Source organism: Cervus elaphus, chromosome 19, assembly GCF_910594005.1.
Source record: "Cervus elaphus chromosome 19, mCerEla1.1, whole genome shotgun sequence".
NCBI lineage: Eukaryota > Metazoa > Chordata > Mammalia > Artiodactyla > Cervidae > Cervus > Cervus elaphus.
Window position 1 is genome coordinate 86673073 of NC_057833.1, and position 15308 is coordinate 86688380.

General features: G+C 41.0%; 1 protein-coding gene and 1 pseudogene across 1 annotated transcript; both read right to left on the reverse strand.

Annotated features, from left to right (window-relative positions):
* Positions 1-1268: 1268 nt before the first annotated feature.
* Positions 1269-2554, reverse strand: LOC122675521 (phosphopantothenate--cysteine ligase-like). The gene is given in 2 exon segments (XM_043874403.1): positions 1269-2299; positions 2301-2554. Coding segments are annotated over 2 exon segments (933 nt in total). The 3' UTR covers positions 1269-1620.
* A 4380-nt stretch (positions 2555-6934) lies between these two features.
* LOC122675247 lies at positions 6935-7918 on the reverse strand (annotated as a pseudogene).
* Positions 7919-15308: the final 7390 nt, after the last annotated feature.

Consider the following 15308-nt stretch of genomic DNA (forward strand, 5'->3'; position numbering starts at 1 on the left):
TCAAGAGTATTCTCCAACACCACACTTCAAAAGCATCAATTCTTCGGTGCTTAGCTTTCTTCACAGTCCAACTCTCACATCCATACATGACCACTGGAAAAACCATAGCCTTGACTAGACAGACCTTTGTTGGCAAAGTAATGTCTCTGCTTTTTAACATGCTATCTAGGTTGGTCATAACTTTCCTTCCAAGGAGTAAGTGTCTTTTAATTTCATGGCTGCAGTCACCATCTGCAGTGATTTTGGAGCCCAAAAAAATAAAGTCTGACACTGTTTCCACTGTCTCCCCATCTATTTCCCATGAGGTGATGGGACCAGATGTCATGATCTTAGTTTTCTGAATGTTAAGCTTTAAGCCAACTTTTTCACTCTCCTCTTTCACTTTCATCAAGAGGCTCTTTAGTTCCTCTTCACTTTCTGCCATAAGGGTGGTGTTGTCTGCATATCTGAGGTTATTGATATTTCTCCCAGTAATTTGATTCCAGCTTGTGCTTCTTCCAGCCCAGAGTTTCTCATGATGTAGTCTGCATATAAGTTAAATAAGCAGGGTGACAATATATATCCTTGACATACTCCTTTTCCTATTTGGAACCAGTCTGTTGTTTCATGCCCAGTTCTAACTGTTGCTTCCTGACCTGCATACAGGTTTCTCAAGAGGCAGGTCAGGTGGTCTGGTATTCCCATCTCCTTCAGAATTTTCCACAGTTTATTGTGATCCATACAGTCAAAGGCTTTGGCATAGTCAATAAGGCAGAAATAGATGTTTTTCTGGAACTCTCTTGCTTTTTCAATGATTCAGCGGATATTGGCAATTTGATCTCTGGTTCCTCTGCATTTTCTAAAATCAACTTGAACATCTGGAAGTTCTCGGTTCATGTATAGCTGAAGCCTGGCTTGGAGAATTTTGAGCATTACCTTACTAGTGTGTGAGATGAGTGCAATTGTGCAGTAATTTGAGCATTCTTTGGGATTGCCTTTTTTTTTTTTTTTTTTTGATTTTGGGGCACATACTTTATTGTACTTAATTTTTACATACCCATTTCCCAAACTAGACATGTTTATTCATCTTGTTGAGCTAACTCTGGAAGATAGTGAAGAACAGGGGAGCCTGGCGTGCTGTAGTCCGTGGGGTCACAGAGCTGGACACGACTTAGCGACTGAACAACAATTCACCTTTGAATCTTCAAAATCCTCAGGGCCTACCACATAGTAGGTATCAACAAAATAAGCATGGCCATTCAGGCATCCATCATCCTTTTTATAGTGTGAAGAAGGCTGATATTCAGGCCCCACAGGTATATTTTGAGGAATATGATACCCAATAAGCTTTTTTTTTTTTAAGCTGAGAAACAGCTAGAGTCATTCTCAAAATCAAGATAACATTCAGGTGAGTGTGTCAGGTGGTTCGGTCATAACAGATTTGCCTTTGCTTTCATTTTTTGAGTACTGAAAGACCTTTAAAAGACAGATGCCGAGCCACATTAGTCTGCCCACCACTCACTGCTTTTCCCCTTCATTTTCTGTCTTTATGAAAGCAAAGGATTTATTCTACTTCTCACCGCCTATAAGAGCCCTGGTCCACTGAACAACTTTTGATCCTATAAATAAAGGCTTTTTACCTCAGTTTTTGTCATGTATAAAAGCAGTATGTCGAGACTGAAGATCATCCACTATCTTCTCTTCTATCTCTATGCCTTTTTCTACTTCTTCCTCTGATAACAGTAACTTGGTCTCTGAGTCTTTGGTTATAATAACCACAGAAGATCGCCGTGAATCAAGAATATTAGCCACCACCACTTGATGTCGATAAACTTCTAAAGCATTCCGTGCACGATCAATTATGATGGAGGGGTCAGTCTCCAACTTAAAGGAAATTATAAATGCTTTGGGAGCCCAGTCTTTAACCAAAGGAGAAAGCATTTTTGGCACCATCTTCATTGTTATCTGCAGTGGGCCCCCAGATGACTGGATCTTGTGTTCAGGCATTTCAGAGGCAGGAACATAGAAATCTGACACGGCCGCAGCCAGGTAAAACATCGCAGAAGAACCTAGTGGGTTGAGAGCCTGGGCTGCAGCCTGCAGCAAATGCAAATAGTCTGCCAAAGTGGTGAACTCTATGGCCAGAAAGGTGCCGGCAGCCTCAGCTTCCTGGTAGCTCTGCAGAGCTGCGGCGAAGCCTGGGAGTTCTTTTTCCTCGGCCTCCAGGCTCAGTAAGCCCGAAGGCGCTTGGCCGGAGGGCCGCAGAACAGACAGCCAGGTCTGGGGCAGGAAGCGGTGGGCAAAGGGGAAAGCAGAGCGCGCGGTACAGGAACAAGACCCCGTAGCCCGCGGCCAAGAAGGCTTCGGCCGAGCCAGCACCGCGCCGCCCACTGCTGAAGTTGTCCAGGAAGCGCACAGGCCGGGCTTCCAGAGGGACCTTGGTGCCGCCGGAAGTGACCAACACCACCCGTCGGCCCTGTGCGCCCAACCTGGCGGCGAAGCGAGCCATAACCTCTGCCCAGCGCGCAGCACTGGTGGGCTGGGGAAACTCGGCAACCAGGTCCACGGCCGCCATCAGTCCCGGAGCGCCCCCGCGTCTGCCGGGATTGCCTTTCTTAGGGATTGGAATGAAAACGGACCTTTTCCAGTCCTGTGGCCACCGCTGAGTTTTCCAAATTTGCTGGCATATGAGTGCAACACTTTCACAGCATCATCTTTCAGGATTTGAAATAGCTCAACTGGAATTCCATCACTTCCACTAGCTTTGTTCGTAGTGATGCTTTCTAAGGCTCACTTGACTTCACATTCCAGGATGTCTGGCTCTAGGTGAGTGATCACACCATTGTGATTATCTGGGTCATGAAGATCTTTTTTGTACAGTTCTTCTGTGTATTCTTGCCACCTCTTCTTAATATCGTCTGCTTCTGTTAGGTCCATACCATTTCTGTCCTTTATTGAGCCCATTTTTGCATGAAATGTTCCCTTGGTATCTCTAATTTTCTTGAAGAGATCTCTAGTCTTTCCCATTCTGTTGTTTTCTTCTATTTCTTTGCATTGATTGCCGAGGAAGGCTTTCTTATCTCTCCTGACTATTCTTTGAAACTCTGCATTCAAATGGGAATATCTTTCCTTTTCTCCTTTGCTTTTCACTTCTCTTCATTTCACAGCTATTTGTAAGGCCTCCTAAGACAGCCATTTTGCCTTTTTGCATTTCTTTTCCATGGGGATGGTCTTGATCCCTGTCTCCTGTACAATGTCACAAACCTCCATCCATAGTTCATCAGGCACTCTGTCTATCAGATCTAGTCCCTTAAATCTATTTCTCACTTCCACTGTATAGTCATAAGGGATTTGATTTAGGTCATACCTGAATGGTCTAGTGGTTATCCCTACCTTCTTCAGTTTAAGTCTGAATTTGGCAATAAGGAGTTCATGATCTGAGCCACAGTCAGCTCCCGGTCTTGTTTTTGCTGACTGTATAGAGCTTCTCCATCTTTGGCTGCAAAGAATAATCAGTCTGATTTGAGCCTGAGAACTCACTGATATCTCCCAGACAGAAGCTTATACTCCAATCTGAGTCTGGATTTTTGCAACTCCCACACAGAGGACACCTCTAGATCACCTGGCACTGAAGGAGCGGCTGCTGCGCGGGTGCAGGAGGGCTGAGAGGAGCTACTCCAGGTTCAAGGTCGGGAGGGGCGGCCGTGAGAAGATACCCCTCGTCCAAGGTAAGGAGCAGCAGCTGTGCTTTGCTGGAGCAGCTGTGAAGAGATACCCCAAGTCCTAGGTAAGAGAAACCCAAGTAAGAGGGTAGGTGTTGCGACAGGGCATCAGAGGGCAGACACACTAAAACCATAATCACAGAAAACTAGCCAATCTGATCACAGGACCACAGTCTTGTCTAACTCAATGAAACTAAGCCATGCCGTGTGGGGCCACCCAAGATGGTCGGGTCATGGTGGAGAGGTCTGACTGAATGTGGTCCACTGGAGAAGGGAATGGCAAACCACTTCAGCATTCTCGCCTTGAGAACCCCATGAACAGTATGAAAAGGCAAAATGATAGGACACTGAAAGAGGAACTCCCCAGGTTGGTAGGTGCCCAATATGCTACTGGAGATCAGTGGAGAAATAACTCCAGAAAGAATGAAGGGATGGAGCCAAAGCAAAAACAATACCCAGTTGTAGATGGGACTGGTGATAGAAGCAAGGTCCGATGCTGTAAAGAGCAATATTGCATAGGAACCTGGAATGTTAGGTCCATGAATCAAGGCAAATTGGAAGTGGTCAAAACAGGAGATGGCAAGAGTGAATGTCGACATTCTAGGAATCAGCGAACTAAAATGGACTGGAATGGATGAATTTAACTCAGATGACCATTATATCTACTACTGTGGGCAGGAATCCCTTAGAAGAAATGGAGTAGCCATCATAGTCAACAAAAGAGGCTGAAATGCAGTACTTGGATGCAATCTCAAAAACGACAGAATGATCTCTATTCGTTTCCAAGGCAAACCTTTCAATATCACGGTAATCCAAGCCTATGCCCCAACCAGTTAACGCTGAAGAAGCTGAAGTTGAATGGTTCTATGAAGACCTACAAGACCTTTTAGAACTAACACCCAAAAAACATGTCCTTTTCATTATAGGGGACTGGAATGCAAAAGTAGGAAGTCAAGAAACACCTGGAGTAACAGGCAAATTTGGCCTTGGAGTACGGAATGAAGCAGGGCAAAGGCTAATAGAGTTTTGCCAAGAGAACGCACTGGTCATAGCAAACACCCTCTTCCAACAACACAAGAGAAGACTCTACACATGGACATCACCAGATGGTCAACACCGAAATCAGATTGATTATATGATCTCCCTACTCGGGGACAAATAAAAACCCTTACTAATCAAGCTGAAAATCTGATTTCTCAACAGGAAATGCCTCAGAATCCTGAAAATATTTTTGTCGCTATGCTTGCTTTTGAACTTCCCCTGCTCAGGCTGACTTGATTGATCACACTTATTGGGCTTATATACCTAACCCCCCACCCTTTTATTGTAGGTTATATAATGGACAGATATAGGACCAATCGTATCCACTAATGACTCAACACATATGCCCCCTCCTTGGAACTTGGAAGGGCCCTCTCATTCTGAGGAAAAAAGACTAATTAACATTTCTCTAGGCTATGAAATCCTTCCTTTATGCATGGGCCCAACAAAATTATGTATTAATGTTAATCAACAAACATAGGTTTTTGTCCTGCCTCCAAAAAAGAACTTCCCCACATTGCTTGGACTGTTTACTGCCCTGTCCTTTTGTGAAAACCATGTCAATACTACCAAAACTCAAAGAAAAGGACAAAAGTTAGAATGTAAGGGGTTTACTTATCTTTATAATATACTTTAAATATACTCTTGTTTATTGAGAAAAATGTCAAGCTAAATCAGGGAAATTAATGTTTATGGCCAATTACACCGTTGTTGATTGGGGACCCCATGGTATATGGTTATCTAACTGCTCAGATGATATTAACAGCACTGTTTGTGACTATGCTACTCAAGTAGCATGGAAAGTTACTAACAATACAATGGGGCATTACCATGAAAAGGACTTCTTGGCTGGCGTGACAGCAAAATGGCACCTTCTCGCCCCCAAATCGTCCTCGATAAACAGATTGGGCCCAAACAATGGGACATCTGGAAACTTGCTGCGAGCACTGAAGAACTTGAGACTTGCACTGGACATTTCACAGGGACCAGTTGTAGTCATAGTAACTATTTCTTTCATTATAACCAATCATATTTCATACAAGCTTGTGTTCCCCTTCTTTTTGTTCTAGCGATAGTTTACAATTCAATAAGACTTTACGTTCTATAACTTGTATAAATTACAAATTATATACTTGTCTTAAGTCTTCTGTTCCCTTAGGAAATGAATCCCTTTTGATTCTTCCATCTCGACATAGTCTGTGGTTACCAATAAATCTCCAGCGGCCCTGGGAAGAAGGTCCCATGGCTGGACTTGCTTCCCGGTTGCTTACTAAACTGCTCCAGCAATCTAAATGATTCATTGGATGGCTGATTCTTGACATTTTGGGATTAATAGCTATTTGCACCACTGCTGCTGTCGCTGGCATTGCTTTACAAACCTCAATTCAAACACATAATTTTATCCAAAATTGGACTAAAGATGCTCATACTAAGTAGGCCACTCAGGCTCAGATAGATGAGGATATTCAAGATGAAATACAGGAACTAAAAACAGCCATCAAATGGGTTGGAGCTCAAGTAATAGATGTACAAAAACAGGTGGTACTAAAATATGATTGGAATTCTACTCAATTTTGTGTTACTCCTGTTCAACTCAATCATAGTGCCTACAACTGGGAACAAATCAAATTTCATTTACAAAACATACATGATAATGCGTCTCTGTACAATTATTACAAAAAGAAATCTTTGAAACCTTTTCTAAAAATCTGCCCTCTTCCACTAATTTGAAAACTTTAGCTAAACAACTAGCTGATCAATTATCTGGGCTAGACCCACACAGATGGTTTTAGAACATTACTCACAGCATCGGATCTGGAACTGTAACTTTGGTGATTGTCTTGACAATTATATTTGTTGTTTACCGTTGCCTTTAGACAAAAATTGTTAAAACTGTATAAACTCAAATGGTCAACACCCTTTTTACAAATATAATAAATAAATAAGGGGATAAAACGAATTGGGAAGTGTTTCCTACTTCCTTGTTTTCTAAAGGAGTTTGTAGGGGATGGGTTTTTACTTGTAAAATGTTTTATAGAATTCATCAGTGAAACCTCTTGGGCCTGGGGTTTTCTTTTCGGCGAGTTTTTGTGTGTGTTTTTAAAACAGGAATGCTGTGTTATTGTTACAGATCCATTGAATACAACTTATTAAGGCGAGATGCTGCAGGAGGTCTCCGAGGCCGGAGAGGATCAGGGCGGCGCCTTCCGGGCTCTATCCTGGAGGGGGTCAGGTTGCCGCCACCGAAGGGGCTGGGCTGATGGAAAGCTGGCTGCTTGTGGAGGCCTCGGGGCTTCACCAGCAGCTCCTGGATGAAGCCCTCTGTGGGGTTCATGCACGACTTTAGAAGATCCCTCGATGTTCCGGCTTCTCTCCTCTTCGCTCACTAGTTTCAACAATTCAGAACGTTGCCCTCATTGTCTGCCTCCCTGCACTGTACAACTCCTCCAAGCACCCGTCGATCCACTTCTCCACTTCCAGGCTTAGCTGCAGCTCCAGCCGGTCATACTTTACGGCGACGTGCACGCGTCGCTTTTGCAGGGACCCCCAGCCCCCGGTGCTGCCCCCGCCCCCACCCGGAGCCCCGCCAGCGATGGAGGCTGCCCCTTGCTCAGCATCTGCTCGCCCAGCCGCTGAACTGCTAGGAGGTCCTAGCCCAGCCCCCGCGCCGCACTGTGCGCTTTCGCCTAGCGCCCGGGGCACCTCTTACGGGTTGTGGCCTTTTTGGGCAAGTTTTAAATTACACATTCAATTTTTGACATTAATAAAGGGCTGTCCAAACTTCCTGTTTCTTTTTGTGCCAGTTTAAGTAGTTTTTGTCTTTGAGAGTCCTTTTCATCTAGATTGCCCAATTTTTTGGCATAAGGTTAATTATAATACTTGATTCCCTTACTATTCTTTTAGTATTTGTAGAGACTGTTGTGATGTCCCCACTTTCATTCCTAATATTAATATATTATGTCTTCTTCTTCTTTTTTTTTCCTTTGTCAGTTTAGCCAAAAGCTTATCAATTTTGCTGACCTTTTAAAAGAACCAGTTTTTGGCTTCATTGATTTTTCACTATTGTTGGCCTATGGTCTATTAATTACCGCACTTGTCTTTATAATTTCCTTCCTCACTTTATGTTCCAACTTGTACTTTGTCATATAATTTCTTGAGGTAAGGTCACAGGTCATTGGCTTTAGGTTTTTCTTAGTACTCTTGCCTGGAAAATCCCATGGACAGAGGAGTGTGGTAGGCTATAGTTCACGGGGTCGCTATAGTTCACGGGGTCGCAAAGAGTCGGACATGACTGAGCGACTTCACTTCACTTCACTTCTTTCTAATATAAGCATTTAAAGATGTGAATTTTCCTCTTATTTAGCTGCATCTCACAAAATATTAGGGCTTCCCAGGTGGCACTAGTGGTAAAGAACCCACTTCCAATGCAGGAGACATAAGAGACGTGGATTCAGTCCCTGGATGGGAAAGATCCCTGAGGGGGGACACAGCAACCCACTCCAGTAGTCTTGCCTGGAAAATTCCATGGACAGAGGAGCCTGGCAGGCTACAGTCCATGCGGTCTCAAAGAATCAGACAGGACTGAGCAACTTAGCACAAAATATTGTAATTTTAATGTTATTTTATAAAAGATTAAAATATTTTTCAATTTCCCATGTGATTTTTGGGGGGGGGGGGCTCATGGATTATATAGAAGTGTTTTTTCATTTCCAAAAGTTTCAGGTTTTTCTAGTTATAGTTACTGAGCTCTGATATAATTCCACTGTGGCAGAGAATATAGTCTGTATAATTTCAATCCTTTTAATTTTATTGCTTAGCACCTGGTGTATTACATATACTCGAAGTAAGTAGTCAGCCATTTTGTGATGCAACACCCTGCAAATATCAATTAAGTCGAAGTTTAATAGTGTGGTTCAGATCCTCTATCTCTGTTGATTTTATGTCTGGTTCTACCAGTTGGTGAGGGAAGGGTGTTAAAACCTCCAATTATGTATGAAGCATTGTCGGTTCTCCCTTTGCTTAATTTTTTTAATGGTAGAAAAGGCAGAAAAGGGAATGAATACCAGATGGAACACAATGAAAGCAAAGGGTGATACAGTAGACTTAAATCCAAACATTTCAGTTATCACCTAGATACAAAAGGATCAAATTCTATGATTAAAGACAGAGATTTCTGATTAGTTTGTTTAAATGACCCAACTTTATATGTATGAGACACACTTTAAATATAAGAACACAGATAAGTTGAAACTAAAAGGATAGAAAGAGATATATCACTCAAACAGAAACAGTAAGCACAGAAAGCTGGAGTGGTTATATTCACATTCAAGACAAGGAGAACTCTCAGAGATAAACAGGGACATTTTATAATAATGGTGAATTCATCAAGAGACAGGGCTTCCCAGGTGGAGCTAGTGGTAAAGAGTATGCCTGCCAAAGCAGGAGACATAAGGGACAAAGTTTTGACCCCTGGGTCAGGAAGATCCCCTGGAGGAGTAAATGGTACCCTACTCCAGTATTATTGCCTGAAAAATCCCATGGACAGAGAGGCCTGGTGGGCTACATACAGTCCAAGGGGTCGCAAAGAGTTAGACCCAACTTGAGAGTCTGAGCATACAGCACAAACATCAAGAGACAATTATAAATGTGTATGTGCCAATATCACAGCTTTAAAATCCATGAAACAATATTTGACAGAACTAAAAGAAGGAAGAGACAAACCAACAGTCACAGTTGGAGATTTTAACTTTCCTTTCAATACCTTAAGAAGAGCAAGACAAAAAATTAGTAAGGATACGGAGTTCTAATCTATAGTAATAATTCTTTTGATCTAAATGTCATATACAGAATATGATGCCTAACAACTGCAGAGTGAAATTTATTTGCAAGCACACATGAAACTAAGAGTGTATTTGTTGTTGTTCAGTCACTAATTCGTGTCCAACTCTTTGTGACCGCATGGACTGCAGCATGCCAGGCTCCCCTGTCCTTCACTGTCACTCAGAGTTTGCTCAAACTCATGTCCATTGAGTCAGTGATCCTATCTGACCATCTCATCCTCTATCACCCCCTTCTCCTCCTACTCTCAACCTTTCCCAGCATCAGGGTCTTTTCCAATGAGTAAGCTCTTCAGATCAGGTGGCCAAAGTATGGGAGCTTCAGCTTCAACATCAGTCCTTCCAGTGAGTATTCAGGGCTGATTTTCTTTAGGATTGACTGGTTTGATCTTGCAGGAAAGGAACTCTCAAGAGTCTTCTCCAACACCACAGCTCAAAAGCATCAATTCTTCAGAGCTCAGCCTTCTTTATGGTTTAGCTTTCACATCTGTACATGACTACTGGAAAACCATAGCTTTGATTAGATGGACCTTTGTTGGCAAAGTGATGTCTCTGCTTTTTAATATGCTGTCTAGGCTTCTCATAGCTTTCCTTCCAAGGAGCAAATGTCTTTTAATTTCATGGCTGCAGTTAGCTGCAGTGTTCACAGTGGTTTTGGAGATCCAAGAAAATAAAGTCTGTTAAAGCTTCCACTTTCCCCCTTCTAATTTCCATGAAGTGACATCATGATCTTAGTTTTTTGAATGTTGAGTTTTAAGCCAGCTTTTTTACTCTCCTCCTTCACCCTTATCAAGAGGCTCTTTAGTTCCTCTTGTCTTTCTGCTGTTAGAGTGGTATCATCTGAATATCTAAGGTTGCTGATATCTCTCCCTGCAATCAGCTTATCATTCATCCAGCCTGGCATTTCAGATGATGTACTCTGCATGTAACTTAAATAAGCAGGCTGCCAATATACAGCCTTGTCTTACTCCTTTCCCAATTTTGAGCCAGTCAGTTGTTCCATGTCCAGTTCTAACTGTTGCTTCTTGACCTGCACACAGGTTTCTCAGGGGACAGGTAAGGTGGTCTAGTATTCTCATCTCTTTAAGAATTTTCCACAGTTTGTTGTCAATTAAGCAGAAGAAGATGTTTTTCTGGAATTCCCTTGCTTTCTCTATTATCCAACGAATGTGGGCAATTTGATTTCTGGTTCCTCCACCTTTTCTAAACCCAACTTGTACATCTTGAAGTTCTCGGTTCACATACTGCTGAAGCCTAGCTTGAAGGATTTGGGGCATAACCTTACATATGAAATGAGCACAATCATATGGCAGTTTAACATTCTTTGGCATTGCCCTTCTTTAAGATTGGAATGAAAGACAGAGTATGTATGTGCTGGACCATAAAACAAAACAGCATACATCTGAAGACCGAAATTATAAAAAAGATGTTTTCTAACCACAATGGAATCAAATTAAAAAATCAATAATGAACAAACTGAAAATTTCCAACTATTTAAAAATTAAATAGAAAATTCTAAATAATCAATGGATCAAAGAGAAAATCACGATGGAAAATATAACAGTTTTTAATGGACAAAGAAACCATAACATATTGAACATAAACCTGACGCTGTTGTTCAGTCACTCAGTTCTGTCCAACTCTTTGCTACCCCATGGACTACAATACGCTAGGCTTCCCTGACCTTCACTATCTCCTGGGGTCTACTCAAACTCATGTCCATTGAGTCAATGATGCCATCCAACCACTCTTCCACTGTCACCTCATTTTCCTCCTGCCCTCAATCTTTCCCAGCTGACATAAGAATAAATAAAATACAGGAATAGTTATAGGTGTTAGTGAAGTTAAGTTAATAATTAATAACTTTTCCACAAAGAAAACTCTAAACCCAGATGACTTAATTTCTACCAAACATCAAAGGAAGATATAATACAAACCAAATACAAACTCTTTCAAAGACAGAGGAAAATGAAATTTCTCCCTCATTTAAGAAGACAGGATAATCCTGATGTCACAAATTGACAAGGGAAGAAAATTACAAGAATGGAATATTTCAGACCTATGTTGCTCATGAATACAGATGCCAACATTCTATTAGCAAAACATTAGCAAATCAAATAAACTAATAAATTATAAGGATAATATCTAATGATAAACAGATTTTATCCTAGGCATGCAGGATCAAATGTATACATCCATTTAATTAATATCTACAAATCAATCACCATAGTTTGCTGCATTTACTGAAAAAAAGGCGGGGGGGAACTGTATAATCATCTCCATAGATTCAGAAAAAGCACATACTCAAATTTAACATCAAATCCAGCCAACTAATATAAAAGGAGAAGTTTCTTAATCTGATGAAGCACATCCATAAAGATTTATAGTTAAATCACACACAATGATAAAATATTGAATGCTTTAACATCAGAAATAAAAAAAGAATTTTACTCTTGTTCTATTCAGCTTTGTACTGGAAGCCCTAGCCATTCCAAAAAGGCAATGAAAAGAAACCAGAGACATAAAGATTGGAAAAGAAGATGTAAAAATGTGCTAATTGGCAGACAACATGATTATATTTGTGTAGTATCTAAAAGAATCTGCGAGCTAATAAGTTGACTTACTGAATACAAGTTCAAAATACAAAAATAATCTATAGTATTTCTATTGGCTGGTCACAAAGTACTAGAAAATAAAATTTAAAAATCAACACCACTTACCATAGCAACAAAAATATTTAAAACCTAGGAAAAGCTCTTTTAAAATTATGCAGTTCCTCTATTCTGAAAATTACAGACATTGTCCTAAACAAATGAATTAACAAAACCAACCAACAAACTACAGAAGACCTTACCAAATGAATGGATATAACATGGTCATATGTTCATGATTAGAAAACTCAGTCGTGAACCGTGAACTTCCAGATGTTCAAGCTGGTTTTAGAAAAGGCAGAGGAACCAGAGATCAAATTGCCAACATCCACTGGATCATCAAAAAAGCAAGAGAGTTCCAGAAAAACATCTATTTCTGCTTTATTGACTATGCCAAAACCTTTGACTGTGTGGATCACAATAAACTGTGGAAAATTCTGAAGGAGATGGGAATACCAGACCCTGCCTCTTGAGAAATCTGTATGCAGGTCAGGAAGCAACAGTTAGAACTGGACATGAAACAACAGACTGGCTCCAAATTGGGAAAGGAGTACGTCAAGGCTGTATATTGTCACCCTGCTTATTTAACTTATATGCAGAGTACATCATGAGAAACTCTCGGTTGGATGAAGCACAAGCTGGAATCAAGATTGCTGGGAGAAATATCAATAACCTCAGATATGCAGACAACACCACCCTTATGGCAGAAAGTGAAGAAGAACTAAAGAGCCTCTTGATGAAAGTGAAGGAGGAGAGTGAAAAAGTTAGCTTAAGGCTCAACATTCAGAAAACAAAGATCATGGCATCCAGTCCCATCACTTCATGGCAAATAGATGTGGAAACAGTGATAGACTTTATTTTTGGGGGCTCCAAAATCACTGCAGATGGTGACTGCAGCCATGAAATTAAAAGACACTTACTCCTTGGCAGGAAAGTTAATGACCAGCCTAGATAGCATGTTAAAAAGCAGAGACATTACTTGGCCAACAACTTGGTCATCTAGTTAAGGCTATAGTTTTTCCAGTAGTCATGTACGGATGTGAGAGTTGGACTATGAAAAATTGATGCTTTTGAAGTGTCATGTTGGAGAATATTCTTGAGAGTCTCTTGGACTACAAGGAGATCAAACCAGTCCATTCTAAAGGAGATCAGTCCTGAGTGTTCATTGGAAGAACTGATGTTGAAGCTGAAACTCCAATACTTTGGCCACCTGATGCGAAGAGCTGACTCATTTGAAAAGACCCTGATGCTGGGGAAGATTGAAGGTGGGAGAAGAAGGGGATGACAGAGGATGAGATGGTTGGATGGCATCACTGACTCAATGGACATGAGTTTGAGTAAACTCCGGGAGTTGGTGATGGACAAGGAGGCCTGGCATGCTGCAGTCCATAGGGTTGCAAAGAGTCGGATGCGACTGAGTGACTGAACTGAACTGAACTGAGACAAAATTTGTAAACAGGCCATGATCTCTCCCCTCTAGTGTTAAGCCCTGTATAATCTGATCTGCCCCACTTGAGTGAGAACAAGTGACGTGCTTTTAGCCAACAGAACATGGAAAAGGTGACAGGCTATCACTCTTGTGATTGTGTTATGATAAATATAGGGAGTCCTCAATTTGCACAGTAGTGTAGGACAAGTTGAAACTGTTCAAAGTGACTTTAATAATCTTAGTCTTAATAATAATCTTAATCTTAATAACCTTAATAATCTTAATCTTAAGGGGAAAATTATGATTATTCCATGACCTTTAAAAATGTTTGAGAGGGGACTTCCCTGGTGGCTCATTGGTAAAGAATCTGCCTGCCAAGGCAGGAGACACAGGTTCAATATCTGGTCCAGGAAGATCCCACATGTTGCAGAGCAACTAAGCCGGTACACCACAGCTATTGCCCCCACCAAAATTATTGAAGCCCACAAGCCTAACGCCTGTGCTCCACAACAAGAGAGCGCACTGCAGTAACCCGGTGTACCGTAACAAGAGTGTAGCCCCTGCTCACTGCAACTAGAGAAAGCCTGCACACAACAATGAAGAGCCAGCGCAGTCAACAATAAATAATTAAAACTGGAAAAGACATAACAGCATAGACATATTATTTTAAAAAGAAGTTTGACAGAGCATTAAAATCTTCCATGAAAGTGAATGTGTTAGTTGCTCAGTTGTGTCAGACTCTGTGACCCCATGGACTGTAGTCCTCCAGGCACCTCTGACCATGGATTTCTTGAGGCAAGAGTACTACAGTGGGTAGCCATTCCCTTCTCCAGGGGATCTTCCCAATCCAGGGATTGAACCCAGGTCTCTTGCTCTGCAAGTGGATTCCTCACTGTCTGAGCCACCAGGGAAGCCCCAACTCTTCCATACTGTTAATTATAAATATGTCAGGAAATGAGAAAAATAGTAAAACTAATAATTATTTGGAATGTTGTAATTTAAAATAGCAGAAACATTGGCAGTATCTACTAAGACTAAAAATTCACCTATTCTATTACCAAGCAATTCCACATAAGACCAAGAGAATATATGTCTATCTAAAATATTTAGGTTGGTGTAAAAGTAATTTTGATTTTTGTATTATTGAAATTTGCTGTTTGATATTGGAATACATTCTTAAATAAATGTGGTTATGTTATATGTCATTTTTATGTGCATTTCTCACTTTTGCTAATTTATTTTTTGCTAATGATTTATTATTTGATGTTTATTTTATATTATTTTATATTTATTTTAGGCTAGAAAAATGTTAGACAAAAAAGAAAATTTGAGCACTTTTCTTGTTCGAATTCAAATGGGTCGTAAAGCAACAGAGACAACTCACAACATCAACAACATATTAGCTCAGGAACTGCTAATGAATGAACAGTGCAGTGGTGGTTCAAGGAGTTTTGCAAAGCAGACCAGAGCGTTGAAGATGAGGAATGCAGTGGTCAGCCATTGGAAGTTGACAATGACCAGTTGTGAGGATCGTCGAAGCTGATTCTCTTACAACAACGTGAGAATTTGCCAAAGAATTCAACATCGACCATTCTATGGTTGTTCAGCATTTGAAGAAAATTAGAAAGGTAAAAAGGCTTGATGAGTG